The sequence below is a fragment of the Haliotis rufescens genome, unplaced genomic scaffold, assembly GCF_023055435.1.
Source record: "Haliotis rufescens isolate VD_foot unplaced genomic scaffold, xgHalRufe1.0.p SCAF_5, whole genome shotgun sequence".
Taxonomy (NCBI): Eukaryota; Metazoa; Mollusca; class Gastropoda; order Lepetellida; family Haliotidae; genus Haliotis; species Haliotis rufescens.
In genome coordinates, this window is record NW_025964223.1 from 60,802,622 (window position 1) to 60,820,039 (window position 17,418).

A 17,418-nucleotide genomic window follows, 5' to 3' on the forward strand; every position below is an offset into this window, starting at 1 on the left:
TATTTTGTTCTATTTTTAACTGAGGAACTGTTTTTGTATAAACATAGATGTTTTGATTTCATTGTTATTTTGTCATTTAGTTTGATGTTTTGTAGGAGTTCTATTAATCACTCCATTTATTGTTACCAGTTGTGTTATTTTCTCTTTTAATAATCACGTACAATATCCATGGCAGAATCTGTAAATACATCTGATAGGCTGTTTACATACAATTTGTTTTGTTACACTGCCAAACTTGGCAGAACTTCCATTAACTACAGAGAGCAAAAATTATTTTTTGAAAGCAACAGGTGTTTTGTATATAGATCATGGTGCAATAATATTCAAACATTGGCGATAAATAGAAAAAAAGGGTATATTTTACGACAACTTTCTTCATGACGTTCTTTACATGTATTGAGTCTCACTGGGTTTTTCTGATGAGCCGTTTGAGTTCATGTCAGTTCAGCAACCCATTGCTTGCCGTAAAATGCGACTGTGCTTGTCGTAAGAGGTGACTAACGGGATCAGGTGGTCGGTACTCTCGATGTCAACCACTGGATTGTCTGGTCCAGACTCGATTATTTACAGACCTCTGTCATATAGCTGGAGTGCTGCTTTAAACAACAAACAAACAAATCATGTCTGTTGAAGTAAGTTCATATGTTCCTCGGCTAAGGGAGACCACCTCCGTGGTCTGGTGGTAGAGCATCCGCCCGGAGAGCGGAAGGCCCGGGGTTCGATACCCGGCCGCGTCATACCAAAAGACGTTAAAAGATGGTACTTGTTGTTACCCTGTCTGGCTCTCGGCATTAAGGGGCTAAAACAAGGACTTGTCGGCTCGGAGTCAGTATACTGTGTCTGAGTGGGGTATTCATGTTAAACTGCGGCATGGTATCTCAGTGTGCTAGCACTATAAATCGGCATCAGTCCGGACTAGTACAAGCAGCCACACACACACACGTGCATGCACGTCGCTATATAAGTGCAATAATCTTGGACGCGACGTTAAACCCCATTTCACCTCACCTCACCTCAGCTAAGGGAATAGATGAAATAAGAATGTCACTTGTCAGCCTCCTTGGTATTCTTTAAGGCTGCAACAGATTGTGTAGTTTTACATAGTCATCTTACTGAAATACTCATTCACTCACTTGGGTGAAAAAACATATTTTCTTGTTCTGCAGAGTACATCCATATTTTGTGGATAGTAGGGGCAAGTAACTCTAAGACATGTTTCAGTGACACAAGAAATGTATTGGCCCTATAAAAATCAATCATGTTGTAAAACAAATAAACCCATTTATTTTTATTCCATGTGCCTTAAGTTTCTTATAGTTCCATCAACACATCCGTTTTTCTCAACCAAAAGAAATAAAACATAGGATTAATAATTTATTAATCTATTTATTTATGTACCTGGCATGACCTGAGATGACAAGTGAATATTTTTGTAAAATTAAAACACATGCAGCTTCTGATACTGGTAGTATGCCCCTATGGCGATTCCAGGTCGGAATATGTCCCCAGCACCTCATGCTTATGAATAGAACTTACTACAGTCAAGTTCCGTTAATCCGACATTGTTGGTTGCATATGATTATGTCGGATTTACGAGTATGTTGGATAAACAAAATTAGGTAGTATCAATGTTCGTGATTGAAAATCGGACAACTACACAATAGATAATGATTCAAACATGTTGCAATAAAAAAGGAGGAAAAAGGCAATGATCATATTGTAATGTTACATAGTTAGCGAAATATGTTTTCTAATCATGCAACCTCTAAAGTTTAACATAATGTATGACTGATTCAAAATACTTTTGAAAGCATAGTCTGGAATGGAAGACGCCAATTTGAAACTAGTGCCGCAATGCTTAAGAAAGCTGCTTTCTTAGTGGCTAATGTTGACTTGCTGTTAGTAATTTCATTGGTCAGTCAACAGCACTGATTTAATCGGTTCCAATCATTAGTGTCGGATTAACGAGTGTCGGATTAACGAGACTTGACCATGTTGACTGTACAATGGGATTGGGTGATCCAGCTCTGTGAAGTTGGTAATATTGTGTCTTTATAACCTGCTGACATGAATCAGTGCTCATACCATCAGTCACTGGTTTGCCCGACCCACATTGGATTATTGTCTTTTAATTGGTTAGTTTATTCTCCCTGCAGTACTAGTTTTATTGTACGATAAACGACTCCCACTCATCTTTTATTTCTTAAATCAAATACGATTTGTTGGTTCTATGACACTATCAAATACTATATGTTAGTTCTCTGGCACTATCAAATACTATATGTTGGTTCTCTAGCGCTATCAAATACTATGTGTTGGTTCTATGGCACTATCAAATACTATATGTTGGTTCTCTGGCTCTATCAAATACTATATGTTGGTTCTCTGGCTCTATCAAATACTATATGTTGGTTCTCTGGCTCTATCAAATACTATATGTTGGTTCTATGACACTGTTAAATACTATATGTTGGTTTTCTGGCTCTATCAAATACTATATGTTGGTTCTCTGGCTCTATCAAATACTATATGTTGGTTCTCTGGCTCTATCAAATACTATATGTTGGTTCTCTGGCGCAATTAAATACTATTTGTTAGTTCTCTGGCACTATCAAATACTATTTGTTGGTTCTATGGCTCTGTTAAATGCTTTTTATATGACCACTTCAAGATATTAGTCACATCCAGTGACCTTGAATATAGAAAAATACCCTATCAAAGGTTGTGTAGTATTCATTCATTTCTCCCTGTCTGGGGCCTCATCTTATATCATGTATATCACATGCCCATGTCGTGCACTCAAGAATAACATTCGTCATATGATGGAGCATCATCTTATCGATGTGATAAACCATTCTGATGAACTTTTTGATAAATATGCAAATGAGGTCACTACTTTAAGTAAGCTCTATACTTTGATGTGTTGCTACTTGTGGGGGTTCAAAAGCTGCTGATATTGCAAATTTGGTTAAATCACGCAGGATCATGCATCAGTTATATAATTTGTTTGCTAATTGTTATGGAATTATGAATCAGATTTTTGAAAATATAGTATGCAGCATTGCTGTCAATTTTTAAGCTTTTATTGAAAAGTACCATTAGTAGTTCATGTCCATGGAAGCATTTGAAGATTAGAGGGGATTATTTTGATTAGCCTAAAAGTGGAGAATGGTAGACCTACAACACTGACATATAACTGGACCAGTGAAGATTCGGGGTAGAATAGGTCTTCAGCAACCCATGCTTGCCGTAAAAGGTGACTAATGGGATCGGGTGGTCAGGCTCGCTGACTTGGTTGATGCATGTAATCGATCCCAATTGCGTGGATTGATGCTTATGATATCAATCACTGGGTTGTCTGGTCCAGACTTGATTGTTTACAGATCGCTGTCATACAGCTGGACTATTGCTGAGTGCGGCTTTAAACAACAAACAAACAAACCAAATGAAAAATTCAAAGACATATAACTGACATGCTGTTGTAAATGCAACTCACTCACTATGCGGGGGCACGGGTGGCCCAGTCGTCTAAGCCTCGCGATTCGCTGTGCAGAGTTGCGTCCCTTGGGCACGCCAGAAACCTATGATTGTTGGTTCGAATCCCGGTTCGACACGATTATGTTTCTAGGTTTGTCAGCACAATACCCGTGCTCGTGGGTTTCACCGAATTGGTAAACGTCTGAGACCTGCATCACTTCGGGCTTTCCTCCCACATTAAGCTGACACGCCTTGATATAACTGGAATACTGTTAAAGGCGGCGTTAAACAAAAACTCATTCACTCACTCACTCACTCACTATGCATGATGGCAGTTGTACTCACATGCTCAAGGATTAATCTTTGAGGTAGTTTGAGATACAGTAAAATACGGTTATAACAAACTCATATGGACCACTAACTTTAGTTTATTATAACCGTAGTTCGTTATATGCATATATGCAGCATAACTACAGCAAATAGTTGGGACATTATAAGCGTGTGTGCTATAAACATAGTTTACTGTATATTGTGATGTTTTAGCACATTTATAGGGGCGGGGAATATCAATGGCTTTGTCTTCTTGTGTCAATTGCCTTTTAAATATCGTAACCACAAAAAGTATGACTTTTGAGTGTCTTCATTTAAGGTCAGACTTTTTGTAAACTTGGTTTACAGCTGATTCTGAAAAACAATTATTTGGGGGGAAAAAATGAAAAGCAGTGTTATTTTATTCTGCCATTGTAACCCAGAAATAAGTAAAATGTTTAAAAATACACCCTTGTTTGCAATGAACTATAAATCACTATTCCTTCTGCCCCCACTTTTCTCCTCCCCTACCAACCTAACATTTTGAAAAAATTAAAAGTATATATTTAAAATTGGGTTTTTTATTGGATCTTTTTAGACCTACCAACCTTGATGATTTTGGGTTGAGAAATGAAGTCTGGCTTCATTGACTGAATGAGCATGATAAGTTTATTCCATCAAGGGGCCACAGTCCATTATACAAGGTACATTGGGTTATCAGTTCACATGTACAGAGCGCTGACTATTACATCAGGGGAACGATCCATAAAGCACCTGCAAGCCACGAACTTTTGCGAGACTAGGGGTCAAAACTCCTTGGAGTGCTAAGGTTACTAAGGCTGATCATAACCTTCGAACTCCCTGTGGATCAGGTCCCAACACACGTTACACACACTGACAACGATCAGTCTCGCAATGTTACAATGGCATAGCACTACAAAACTGGCACATCTTTAAGAAGAGTGTTCGTTGTCTTGAGAGCAAGGAATACATACTTTGCAAATCTTCTTAGAACAGGGGCGGTCGGGTAGCCTAGTGGTTAAAGCATTCGCTCGTCACACTGAAGACCCGGGTTCGATTCCTGACATGGGTACAATGTGTGAAGCCCATTTCTGGTGTCCCCCGCTGTGATATTGCTGGAATATTGCTAAAAGGGGCGTAAAACCATACTCACTCACTCACTTCTTAGAACATAGAAGTGCAGCTATATAATTGTGTTAGTTTAACAGCAGTTGGACATGTGTAATAATATTAAGGAAGTACATGTTCCCCCAAACTTGAGTGAAATGGGCACTCCAGCTGTAGAAACTAACATTTTTAGTCCACTATCCTTATAATAATAACATATAGCAAAACCCTTAAAATGGCAAATTTCTACTAGTTCCTATGATACCTTTACTATTGGGCAGTTTGGCAAGGACTATAGGACCAGTGCCAATTTCTATCGCTGCACTCTGGAATTCAGTTTCTATATATGACACAATACAAAAGTCGCATAGATGTTCTGGCCTTGGTATTTGGCCACATCAATACACTTGATTAGATGGTCAGAGCAACAGAGTCTGCCTGATTAAAAACAGGGCACAGAATCTGAAAACCTAGCTCTATGATTATATGATACACAAACATCTAGGCCTTTTTCCACAAAGCTGTCAAAGCTCTTAGACAATCATAACTTTATTTGAAAACCAAGCTCCACGATTATATGATACACAAACATCGTGGCCCTGTTGCACAAAGCTGTCGTAGCTCTAAGACGATCATAACTTTATTTGAAAACCAAGCTCCACAATTATATGATACACAAACATCTAGGCCCTTTTCCACAAAGCTGTCGTAGCTCTAAGACGATCATAACTTTATTTGAAAACAAAGCTCCACGATTATATGATACACAAACATCTAGGCCCTTTTCCACAAAGCTGTCGTAGCTCTAAGACGATCATAACTTTATTTGAAAACCAAGCTCCATGATTATATGATAAACAAACATCGTGGCCCTTTTCCACAAAGCTGTCTTAGCTCTAAGACGATCATAACTTTATTTGAAAACCAAGCTCCACGATTATATGATACACAAACATCGTGGCCCTGTTGCACAAAACTGTCGTAGCTCTAAGACGATCATAACTTCCTCAGACTTACGACAGTCGTAGCGCTACGATCGCTTAGTGGAACGAGACCCTGGTTTCCCACATACACTATCATCATGTCAGTTTGAAGTATCAATGTGACATCTACATCATTATAAAGTGGATGATAAACAACTTACTGTCCCTGGCACACGGTGTCCATCCTGACATGTTGAAATATACCCATCACCAGGACACCAAACTATGCATGCAATGTGACAGGCCAAGCACTACACAAGGTAAGTTTGGGGATGTACCCCATGTGTGCATGGTCAGTGCAGGTCAGTGGTCAGAACGTTCTGCCTGATAAGCAGGTTGATAATAGGAGGCTGGCTCACCTGGCTGTTAGCTGGTAGGCTGAAGGTCAAGGTCATCAACTGGTAGTAGCTGTGGGGTCAAAAACTTCTGTTTCTTGTACTGACAACACACATGGTAAGATTTGATAGGAATCTTTTATCAGAGCTTATAGGCATTTGGAGAATCTCACCTGAGTGTCTTTTGATATCAAGTACATCAATACTTGTAGATCAAAGTCGAAAAATCCTTGGCAAGGCTTGGTGTTTTATTAGCTTCAATCCATGGGTGTTGATATCTGTGATATAAAGACACAAGGGTAGCATGGGTATAATGTTTGAAGCCCATTTCTGGTGTCCCCTGCTGGGATATTGCTGGAATACTGCTAAAAGTGGCGTAATATCAAACTCACTCACTGTAATATGTACCACTCAACTTTTGCTGGGAATATTTTGAGTGTCCAGGTGAGGCCTGGTTGTGACGGACGGCTTGACTTTGTCAGATAGTATTTGTTATTGCAATGGAAGTGACATCATTTTAATGCTTGCTTCTTCGTTGCTGCACTCAGTAATTTTTGTAAATAGTCAGATCTGGACGAGACAATCCAGTGAATGATATCATAAGCACAAGTATTTTGTAGACCTGTGAATACCCAGGGGAGAATAGGTTTTCAGCAACCCATTCTTACCATAAGAGGCGACTATACTTGTTGTAAAAGGGGACTAACAGAATCGGGTAGTCAGGCTCGCTGACTTGGTTGGTGCATGTCATCGTATCCCAACTGCGTGGATCGATGTTCATGATGTCAATCACTGGATTGTCTGATCCAGAGTCGATAAATTTTCAAACTACCATCATATAAAAGAATATTGCTGAGTGTAGCATTAAATCACAAACAAACACAAAAAGTATTTTGTGCCAGACACTTTCAATTCCTGAAATCTGTGTAAGGGAAGCATGTTGATGTAATACAACATTGTTTGAGCATATACAGTGCCATACTTTGGTCATGCTGGTAGGGGGCGGTGGGGGTAGCCTAGTGGTTAAAGCGTTTGCACGTCATGCCGAGGACCCAGGTTCGATTCCCGACATGGGTACAATGTGTGAAGCCCATTTCTGGTGTCCCCTGCTGTGATATTGCTGGAATATTGCTAAAAGTGGCGTAAAACCCAACTCACTCATTCATGTCTGTTGGCTAGTATTAGTGTTTCTTAAATCCAATTGAATACCCACTGAAAACACTGAACACTCAATGCCGCTTCACTCAATACCTTTGCTAACATCAAGTAGTTCACATTTAATTTTGTCATGGTAGAATAGACATGTTAAGAAAATGTTTTCAATGTAAAGCTAGGTCATTTGTAGATTTAACAGTGCTGAAACTGAAAACACAGTATGTCTATCTCCTAAATAAATGTTAAGTCTTTGAAAGGCATTTACTCCGAAACGTTGTGTTTCTCATAATAAAGAAGTTAACATCCATAAATTCTCTTCCTTGAATAAATGTTATAAACATGTATCAAATCTAGATGAAAAAAATGACCTGTTACATGGTAAACTGCTGAACAGACTGAATGAAACAGGATATGATGTGATGTTCACCTAGTCTCTACTACCCAAAGATCACAATCTGTTTCTTAAAGGGCAAGTTCACACGGAAATTAACCTATTTTTCTTGTACTTTTTCCACATTAAAAGTGTTAACCTAGAAGTGTCATAGACAAAAATATAAAAAATATCACAATTAATTAACATATTTTTCGCATTAAAACGATTTATATTTTTCACATTTACTAAGTGTTCTATTTCCACAACAAAAACACCATGGCTTATGCCCCTTGCAATATGACGTCATTGGTGCCAATTGATAAACATTATGACGTCATCATGCTTTGTTAGAGCCGCTTCACGTGGTGTAGGTCTAGGTGTGTGATTCTAGCGTCTCAGATGCCAGCCAGCATAGTGTTATGCTGAGTCACCACTGCGCCGGAGTGTGTCGTAGGCCATGTTGTTTTACCGCAAACTGGTACTTGATATTTTTTGCGTTGAGAATAGACAGGGACCCAGTTGAATTGGCACCAATTACGTCATAATCTAAGGGGGATAACTCAGGCCAGTTTAGCTCGAAAAACGAAGGCCTCATAACGGCATATCATTTTCACACTATTGTGAGCTTCCTACTTTCACTGTGAAAAAAATGAGTGTATATTTTCAAACACAGATAAATTCTAAAATTGCGTTTTGTTTAGAAAAAGAAAGAAAGTGATTTTTGCGTGTACACTTCCCCTTTAAAGGGTTGTATTGTCACCCGGGTATTGATAACAGGTGAAGAATTTAGCAGTGGCCTGTTTACACCCAGTTGACATTGCTTGTATGTCTGTCGATTACTCAACATTACAGTGGCAAGCCCTGATAAGCTAGAGCCCCCTGTTGTTGTCATAGGATGTGTGTATAACACAGGGCATGGGTGGTATATATATGTGTGTGTGACACTGAAAGCTGAGATTCACCACTCTTTATAAGGTTAGAATATGGGCATATGTTCCCCTCTTGCAATGTACTGGTGTGTCTAGTCATGCTAGTAGAGTAAATACTATTTGTCATGGTTAAATGTGTTAAATCTTAGTCCTGCTTAGAACATTACTAATCTTAATCCACAAGGTCGTAAATCAGTTGGTACCATGTTGACATGATATGTGTTTCTTTGTGGCTACTAGTGGTCGTGTTTGTGTATGATTTGGATATGTACCAGCTGTTATTGTTAGACCTTGAGCATGTTGTGATGATGTAGTTGCGAGGAGAGGTGGAGCACCGTTGATGATGCTGCTGGTTTCAGGCACACGATGTCCGGGATCACTCTGGACACAACGCGGGGGAAGAGGCAGTATGTGAAGGACTTCTGTGTGGCCACACCGGAGGAGTATGTGAAGCGCTTCGGGGGGAACCGAGTCATCAACAAGGTCAGTCTCATTGGTCGGGTCTCTGTGGGAGGAATGGGTCTACACTCTGGGGCCAAAAAGGCCACCATACCCAAAGCTTGTCTGACTGTGGAGATTTCGGGGCAGAATAGGTCCCCATACCCCATGCTTGTCGGACTGTGGAGATTCCAGGGCAGAATAGGTCCCCATACCCCATGCTTGTCTGACTGTGGAGATTCCGGGGCGGAATAGGTCCCCATACCCCAAGCTTGTCGGACTGTAGAGATTCCGGGGCGGAATAGGTCCCCATACCCCATGCTTGTCTCACTGTGGAGATTCCGGGGCAGAATAGGTCCCCATACCCCAAGCTTGTCCCTGTGGAGATTCCGGGGCAGAATAGGTCCCCATACCCAAAAGCTTGTCTCTGTAGAGATTCCGGGGCAGAATAGGTCCCCATACCCCATGCTTGTCTCTGTAGAGATTCCAGGGCAGAATAGGTCTGCATTACCCCATGGTTTTCTCACTGTGGAGATTCCGGGGCAGAATAGGTCCCCATACCCCAAGCTTGTCTCTGTAGAGATTCCAGGGCAGAATAGGTCCCCATACCCCATGCTTCTCTGTAGAGATTCCAGGGCAGAATAGGTCTGCATTACCCCATGGTTTTCTCACTGTGGAGATTCCGGGGCAGAATAGGTCCCCATACCCCAAGCTTGTCGGACTGTAGAGATTCCAGGGCAGAATAGGTCCCCATACCCCATGCTTGTCTCTGTAGAGATTCCGGGGCAGAATAGGTCCCCATACCCCATGCTTGTCTCTGTAGAGATTCCAGGGCAGAATAGGTCCCCATACCCAAAAGCTTGTCTCTGTAGAGATTCCGGGGCAGAATAGGTCCCCATACCCCATGCTTGTCTCTGTAGAGATTCCGGGGTAGAATAGGTCCCCATACCCCATGCTTGTCTCTGTAGAGATTCCAGGGCAGAATAGGTCCCCATACCCCATGCTTGTCTCTGTAGAGATTCCAGGGCTGAATAGGTCTGCATTACCCCATGGTTTTCTCACTGTGGAGATTCCGGGGCAGAATAGGTCCCCATACCCCATGCTTGTCTCTGTAGAGATTCCGGGGCAGAATAGGTCCTTGATACCCCATGCTTGTCTCTGTAGAGATTCCGGGGCAGAATAGGTCCCCATACCACATGCTTGTCTGACTGTGGAGATTCCGGGGCAGAATAGGTCCCCATACCCCATGCTTGTCTCTGTAGAGATTCCGGGGTAGAATAGGTCCCCATACCCCATGCTTGTCTCTGTAGAGATTCCAGGGCAGAATAGGTCCCCATACCCCATGCTTGTCTCTGTAGAGATTCCAGGGCTGAATAGGTCTGCATTACCCCATGGTTTTCTCACTGTGGAGATTCCGGGGCAGAATAGGTCCCCATACCCCATGCTTGTCTCTGTAGAGATTCCGGGGCAGAATAGGTCCTTGATACCCCATGCTTGTCTCTGTAGAGATTCCGGGGCAGAATAGGTCCCCATACCACATGCTTGTCTCTGTAGAGATTCCAGGGCAGAATAGGTCCTCATTACCCCATGGTTTTCTCACTGTGGAGATTCCGGGGCAGAATAGGTCCCCATACCCCATGCTTGTCTGACTGTGGAGATTCCGGGGCAGAATAGGTCCCCATACCCCATGCTTGTCTGACTGTGGAGATTCCGGGGCAGAATAGGTCCCCATACCCCATGCTTGTCTCTGTAGAGATTCCGGGGTAGAATAGGTCCCCATACCCCATGCTTGTCTCTGTAGAGATTCCAGGGCAGAATAGGTCCCCATACCCCATGCTTGTCTCTGTAGAGATTCCAGGGCAGAATAGGTCCCCATACCCCATGCTTGTCTCTGTAGAGATTCCGGGGCAGAATAGGTCCTTGATACCCCATGCTTGTCTCTGTAGAGATTCCGGGGCAGAATAGGTCCCCATACCCCATGCTTGTCTCTGTAGAGATTCCAGGGCAGAATAGGTCCTCATTACCCCATGGTTTTCTCACTGTGGAGATTCCGGGGCAGAATAGGTCCTTGATACCCCATGCTTGTCTCTGTAGAGATTCCAGGGCAGAATAGGTCCCCATACCCCATGGTTTTCTCACTGTGGAGATTCCAGGGGCAGAATAGGTCCTCATTACCCCATGCTTGTCTGACTTTGGCGATTCTTGGGCAGAATAGGTCCCCATCCCCCATGCTTGTCTCAAGGTAGAGAATCTTGTTTCTGTTCAATGTTACTGCTTCTGTGATGTGTATATTAATATGTCTGTTCTGCAGGTTCTGATTGCCAACAATGGTATTGCTGCCGTGAAGTGTATGCGGTCCGTGAGGAGATGGGCGTACGAGATGTTCCGGAATGAGCGGGCCATTCGCTTCGTTGTAATGGTCACACCAGAAGATCTCAAGGCTAATGCTGGTATACACACATCTGAGCTATACCTATAACTCTTATAACAATGCTTTTGATTTGTAATCAAGATCTTACTTAGCATGTAAATAATGTCAGACAAGATTAGCGCTGCAACAATGTACTTTGTGACATTATGATACAGAATAACATGTATAAGCACCGAACATGTTTCCTCTAAGCAGATGCATTCTTTCATCAGTGGGAATAAACAGGCCCATCTAAAACATGTTTCCTAAATCATATGCAACCAACAATGTCGGATTAACGGGACTTGACTGTATTGCATTTGTGAACCTTGTTATTAATTACACTTACATGCGATGCTAGACGCTTAAATCACCTTCTTGGGTTTCGAATCCCAGATTTAATTATGTCAGCACCATACCCATGCTCGTGGGCAGCTAAAGACCTGCACCGCGTCACTCTTACCTCCCACTAACCTGTAATTGAAATACATTTGAAAGCGGCATTATACCAAATTGACTCAGTTGCTTACACAACCTCACGAATGACCGGTACGAACCTTCTTTTAGTGATTACACCTAGATATGATGCTTAAAGCTTACGAAACCCTTCCAGAATACATCCGAATGGCTGACCAGTACATACCTGTACCTGGCGGCAGCAACAACAACAACTACGCCAACGTGGAACTCATCCTCGACATCTCGAAACGAACACAGGTCCAGGTGAGACAAGGACTCCACTCTCATGGGCATTGATCAGAAATATTCAGATTGACAGCGATAGAAACAGACATTTTAAGTCCGCTAGTCTTTATAATGATAACATATAGTAAAACCCATCATTATGGCACATTTCTGCTTGTCCTTATCACACCTTAGCTGTGCAGAGTTGTGTCCCTTTGGTCTGGTGGTAACCTCTCATCAAATGTTTGAATCTGGGTTCACATCGTTTCTGGGTTTTTAAGCACCATACTCATGTCTGTTGGGTCCACCAATGTGGTAATTGTCTAAAATCTGCATCAAGTCAGGCTTTTCTCCAATATTACGCCAACACGCTGTGATAAAACTGAATAATGTTGAAAGTAGCATTAGTAGCCATGATTAGCTGCAGTATTGCTGATGTGGTTTAAAGCAATGACACAAGCGACTTGATTGAACTTGACTATTATTGATGATGATAAGGTGTGAAACATTGAAACATGTTGTCATTAGTAGATGGTAATCTTGTTCCTGCAAGTCAGTTTCATCTGAAACATGTTGTCATGAGTAGATGGTAATCTTGTTCCTGCAAGTCAGTTTCATCTGAAACATGTTGTCATTAGTAGATGGTAATCTTGTTCCTGCAAGTCAGTTTCATCTGAAACATGTTGTCATTAGTAGATGGTAATCTTGTTCCTGCAAGTCAGTTTCATCTGAAACATGTTGTCATTAGTAGATGGTAATCTTGTTCCTGCAAGTCAGTTTCATCAATGAAAAGTTGGATAAAGTTTGCCGACAAAGGAATTAATTATTATTATTATTATGATTGATTACTTTTCAATTATTTTAGTTCGTTGTGAGGAATTTTTGTTCGGTGATGAAATTTAGTATAATATCAGCAGCAAACTTATCCATCTTGAAGCTTGAACCAATTCCCCAAACAGTCTGATTGTATTTTACACAGTATTTGAGAAATCAACTGATACTCTCTTCCAGGCTGTGTGGGCAGGATGGGGACATGCCTCTGAAAATCCCAAGCTACCAGACTTACTACACAAGAATGGGATCACATTCATAGGTAAATTGGTCTGCTCTGTGTCAGGTGGGCTTCAGTTTTTTGTCTGCATTGTGTCGGTAGTGCCTTACTGACAATGAAATATTTTACGATACATTTGTCCATGTGAGATCCCTTTTCTGTGACAAGATGATTGTAGCAAAAGATGGATTAAGATTAATTAACTGAAACTACTGACCATCTCGATGAATTGAGATTAATTTACAGTTAATACTGGGTGAATGCTTGTTAAACCGAAGTCTTTGGAATTAACTATAAAAATATACTGGCATTCGTAGTTTTAGAGAAGCAAAGTACCAATATGAGGTCATAGTGCCAGGGCTTCTGAAGGGCTCGCAAAGTTCAATCATCTTCTGTGAGGAGTGGTTTGGTTTCAGTAGTTGGTAAAGCATTCCTTCATCAAACAGGTATTGTCTACATCCAAACTGTATTGCATTACTTAAGGTAAATTGCAGTGGTCATATATGGACTGTTTATCATTAGCTCTTACAGTAGTCTGTTTCAGGCTTGTAGCACTGACTTCAATTCATGCTGTCATTTTGCACAAACAACTGGCACTGAAATGTTTTTGCCTGTATTGCCCATATGAATGTATGTGTGTATGTGACAGGTCCCCCGGAGATGGCCATGTGGTCCCTGGGAGACAAGATTGCCTCCTCCATCGTAGCCCAGACTGCTGGAGTGCCAACTCTACCCTGGAGCGGCTCAGGTGGGTTCATCATCAACAATCTCAGCAGGTTGCACTTAGACATCAACAATCTCAGCAGGTTGCACTTAGACATCAACAATCTCTGCAGGTTGCACTTAGACATCACTAATCTCAGCAGGTTGCACTTAGACATCAACAATCTCTGCAGGTTGCACTTAGACATCACTAATCTCTGCAGGTTGCACTTAGACATCAGCAATCTCTGCAGGTTGCACTTAGACATCAACAATCTCTGCAGGTTGCTCTTAGACATCAACAATCTCAGCAGGTTGCACTTAGACATCAACAATCTCTGCAGGTTGCTCTTAGACATCACTAATCTCAGCAGGTTGCACTTAGACATCAACAATCTCTGCAGGTTGCACTTAGACATCAACAATCTCTGCAGGTTGCACTTAGGCATCACCAATCCCAGCAGGTTGCACTTAGACATCAACAATCTCAGCAGGTTGCACTTAGACATCAACAATCTCAGCAGGTTGCACTTAGACATCAACAATCTCAGCAAGCTGCACTTAGACATCAACAATCTCAGCAAGCTGCACTTAGACATCAACAATCTCAGCAAGCTGCACTTAGACATCAACAATCTCAGCTTCAACTAGGGGCTATAGGTCAGTAGCTTAGTCATTTAAAGTACGGACTAGTATTTTCTAAAATAAATAAATCTGGTAGACTAGCAGTCAACCTACAGCATTTAGATCCTATCATACGCAAGCAACTTATATTGGAATGAACACCAGACATATAATAAGTGCCAGGTTCCCAGCATGTGGCGTTCAAACCCTCAAAGACGGAACCCAAGTTAAGCGAATGTTATCTGCATCAATGGCGACAATCAAATACTTGATGACATTTGTGTTTCATGCAGTATGTTTTCTATCAGTTAAAAGTGCATGTTTTATGGTAACTTTTCATAAAAAAAAATGAACATGTAGGAAAGAGTACATATGTCTTGATCAGGGCTAAATTTACTTAGAATAGACCCTTCAACATGTATTATTTAGATGACCAAAATATGCTCAAGTTGGTCATAAAGGAATTGTGTATATGCCCTGGGACATGAATATTCTAAGATGCCAAGAGTGAGGTGTACATAGGAATCTGCAAAAAACAGACTCAAATAAAGGCAACGAAACCCTTTCCTTTTTCAAAATATTTCATAATAATATTAGAATTCTTTTTAAAGCAGAGTCCATTACACGATTCTGACTTTTTGATGAGCATGTGTTTATGAATAACTATCAAATAGTGATAAAATATGTCACCCTTCACAAACACATGCAAAGACAAGTCAATTGTTCACCTGAAAAACACACAGGAACATAAGTCAAACAAGGGAATTGCATTAGACGACAAAAGTCACTGGAATGGCCTGTTCCGCAAAGCGATCTTGATAGTAAGATGACCGTAACTCCCACTTCATTTATATATACCAAAGAGAGTTGTAGCGCCATTTTTGCTTGGTGGAACATGATCCTGATTTGTTGGCGTCTGCTCCTCCAGGTGTGAAGCTGAAGATGGGGGAGAAGGACAAGACCAAGTGGAAGCAGCTGGTTGTGCCCAATGACCTCTACAAGAAGGGCTGCACGCCAGACGTGGAGTCAGGGCTCAAGTCGGCCAATGACATTGGCTTCCCCGTCATGATCAAGGCTTCGGAAGGGGGTGGAGGCAAGGGCATCAGGAGAGTTGACAATGCAGATGACTTCCCCAATCTCTACAGACAGGTGAGGGGCACAGTTATCTAAAATGCTGCAATTCTGTGTGCAGCATTACCTCCCTTATTTCAGTTGTGTCAAAGCATGTCGTCTTATTGTGGGATTATGTCAGTCGTTTCGAGGAATGCTGGCTCTTTTTCGGAGCTAAGCCCAAATTTGTTAGTTGTGGACATGAACCAGTTTGGTGAAACCCATGAGCTGGGGTATGGTGCTGGCAAACCAAGGATCATAATCTGCACGGACGTGGGATTCAAACCATGATCATGGCACAGTTCACTTTGAATTCACCTGTACTTGAAGGAATGATTTTACTGTACAGCAGATTGTTTAGTGACTCTGAATGCTACATTATTGACACCCAGAGCAAAACAGGACTCCAAAACTGGACTCTTATATAATGCTGAAGTCGTGTACACTCTACCTCCCAGTGAAGATGTAATCGGTAAAACACAGCACTAGGTGGTTCAACTTGTCTATAGTCCATAAATGCAACAAAGGAGATTTGTGTTGGGGGTCAGACGTCAGACATAGTTGCCCAGATTATGTTTCTAGGTTTTGCTCATGGGTTTCACCTGCATCACTTCATGCTTTCCTCCCACATGAAGCTCACACGCCCTGATATAACTGGCATAATGTTCAATGTGGCGTTGAACCCAACTTGCTCACTCACTTTTGTTCATCCCTAACGTGTTGACTGCAGGTGCAAGCAGAGGTTCCAGGGTCACCGATATTCATCATGAAGTTGGCGTCTGCTGCCCGGCACCTGGAGGTGCAGCTTCTGGCCGACAGCTATGGTAACGCCATCTCACTGTTCGGGCGGGACTGCTCCATACAGCGCAGGCACCAGAAGATCATTGAAGAAGCACCAGTCACCATTGCACAGTCTGGTATCTTTGAGAGGATGGAGAAGGTAAGTAGCAGTTGTCTAGTAGACTGTAAATGTTTTGTCACATGGTATGAATTTTATAGTTAAGGGTACCATCTCATTGCAAAGAATGTCGATGTTTTAGTCCTTGAAGGGATATGTATTCCAAAGATTAGCTGATGTGCTAGTAGTATAATCATCCTGTGGTGATTCCGGGTTAGAATTGGTCCCTCAACAACCCATGCTCATCCACAGGACCATGTAACTAATAATAACAATCAAAAAAATTAAAAATTGCAAAAAAAATCATAGACGAGGCCAAAGATTTTTTTTGCGACTTTTTATATTTTCATTGTTATAATAAATAATAATCATCATGTGGCGCATCATAAGAGGCGATCAAATCGAGTGGTCAGGCTTGGTGACTTGGTTGACTGGGTGTCGTACTCATCAGCATAGATCGTTGCTCACAATATCAATCACTAGATTGTCTGGTCCAGATTAATTACAAGCTGATGTCATATAGCTGAAATATTGATTGCGACTTTACAAACAAACAAATACGATTATTACGTTTATGCGGTGCAGGCTGCTGTGACGCTGGCCAAGATGGTGGGGTACGTGAGCGCCGGCACCGTGGAGTACCTGTACAATGCAGAGCAGGATGAGTTCTTCTTTCTGGAGCTGAACCCCCGGCTTCAGGTGGAGCATCCGTGCACCGAGATGGTGGCCGACATCAACCTCCCCGCCGCCCAGCTGCAGGTGAGTGTGTCCCGGGCTACTCCAAGACCAGCTCACATCATTATTTGGGACTA

The 17,418-nt window shown here is 41.8% G+C and overlaps 1 protein-coding gene across 10 annotated transcripts in view; it reads left to right on the top strand.

The window, feature by feature from the left end:
* The window catches only part of LOC124140354 (acetyl-CoA carboxylase-like), an 83,156-nt gene that overhangs the window by 15,848 nt on the left and 49,890 nt on the right, over nt 1–17,418 (top strand). For 7 of the 10 annotated variants that reach the window (XM_048384491.1, XM_048384487.1, XM_048384490.1 and 4 more), the window contains 8 exons: nt 9,049–9,172; nt 11,439–11,577; nt 12,151–12,260; nt 13,233–13,314; nt 13,922–14,020; nt 15,527–15,747; nt 16,439–16,648; nt 17,192–17,365. In XM_048384491.1, coding sequence (XP_048240448.1) covers nt 9,049–9,172; nt 11,439–11,577; nt 12,151–12,260; nt 13,233–13,314; nt 13,922–14,020; nt 15,527–15,747; nt 16,439–16,648; nt 17,192–17,365 — 1,159 coding nt within the window. Of the gene's footprint in view, nt 1–6,138; nt 6,158–6,251; nt 6,351–8,655; nt 8,736–9,048; nt 9,173–11,438; nt 11,578–12,150; nt 12,261–13,232; nt 13,315–13,921; nt 14,021–15,526; nt 15,748–16,438; nt 16,649–17,191; nt 17,366–17,418 lie in introns of those variants that run through there. The other 3 variants (XM_048384497.1, XM_048384496.1, XM_048384495.1) reach the window with 3 other exon arrangements.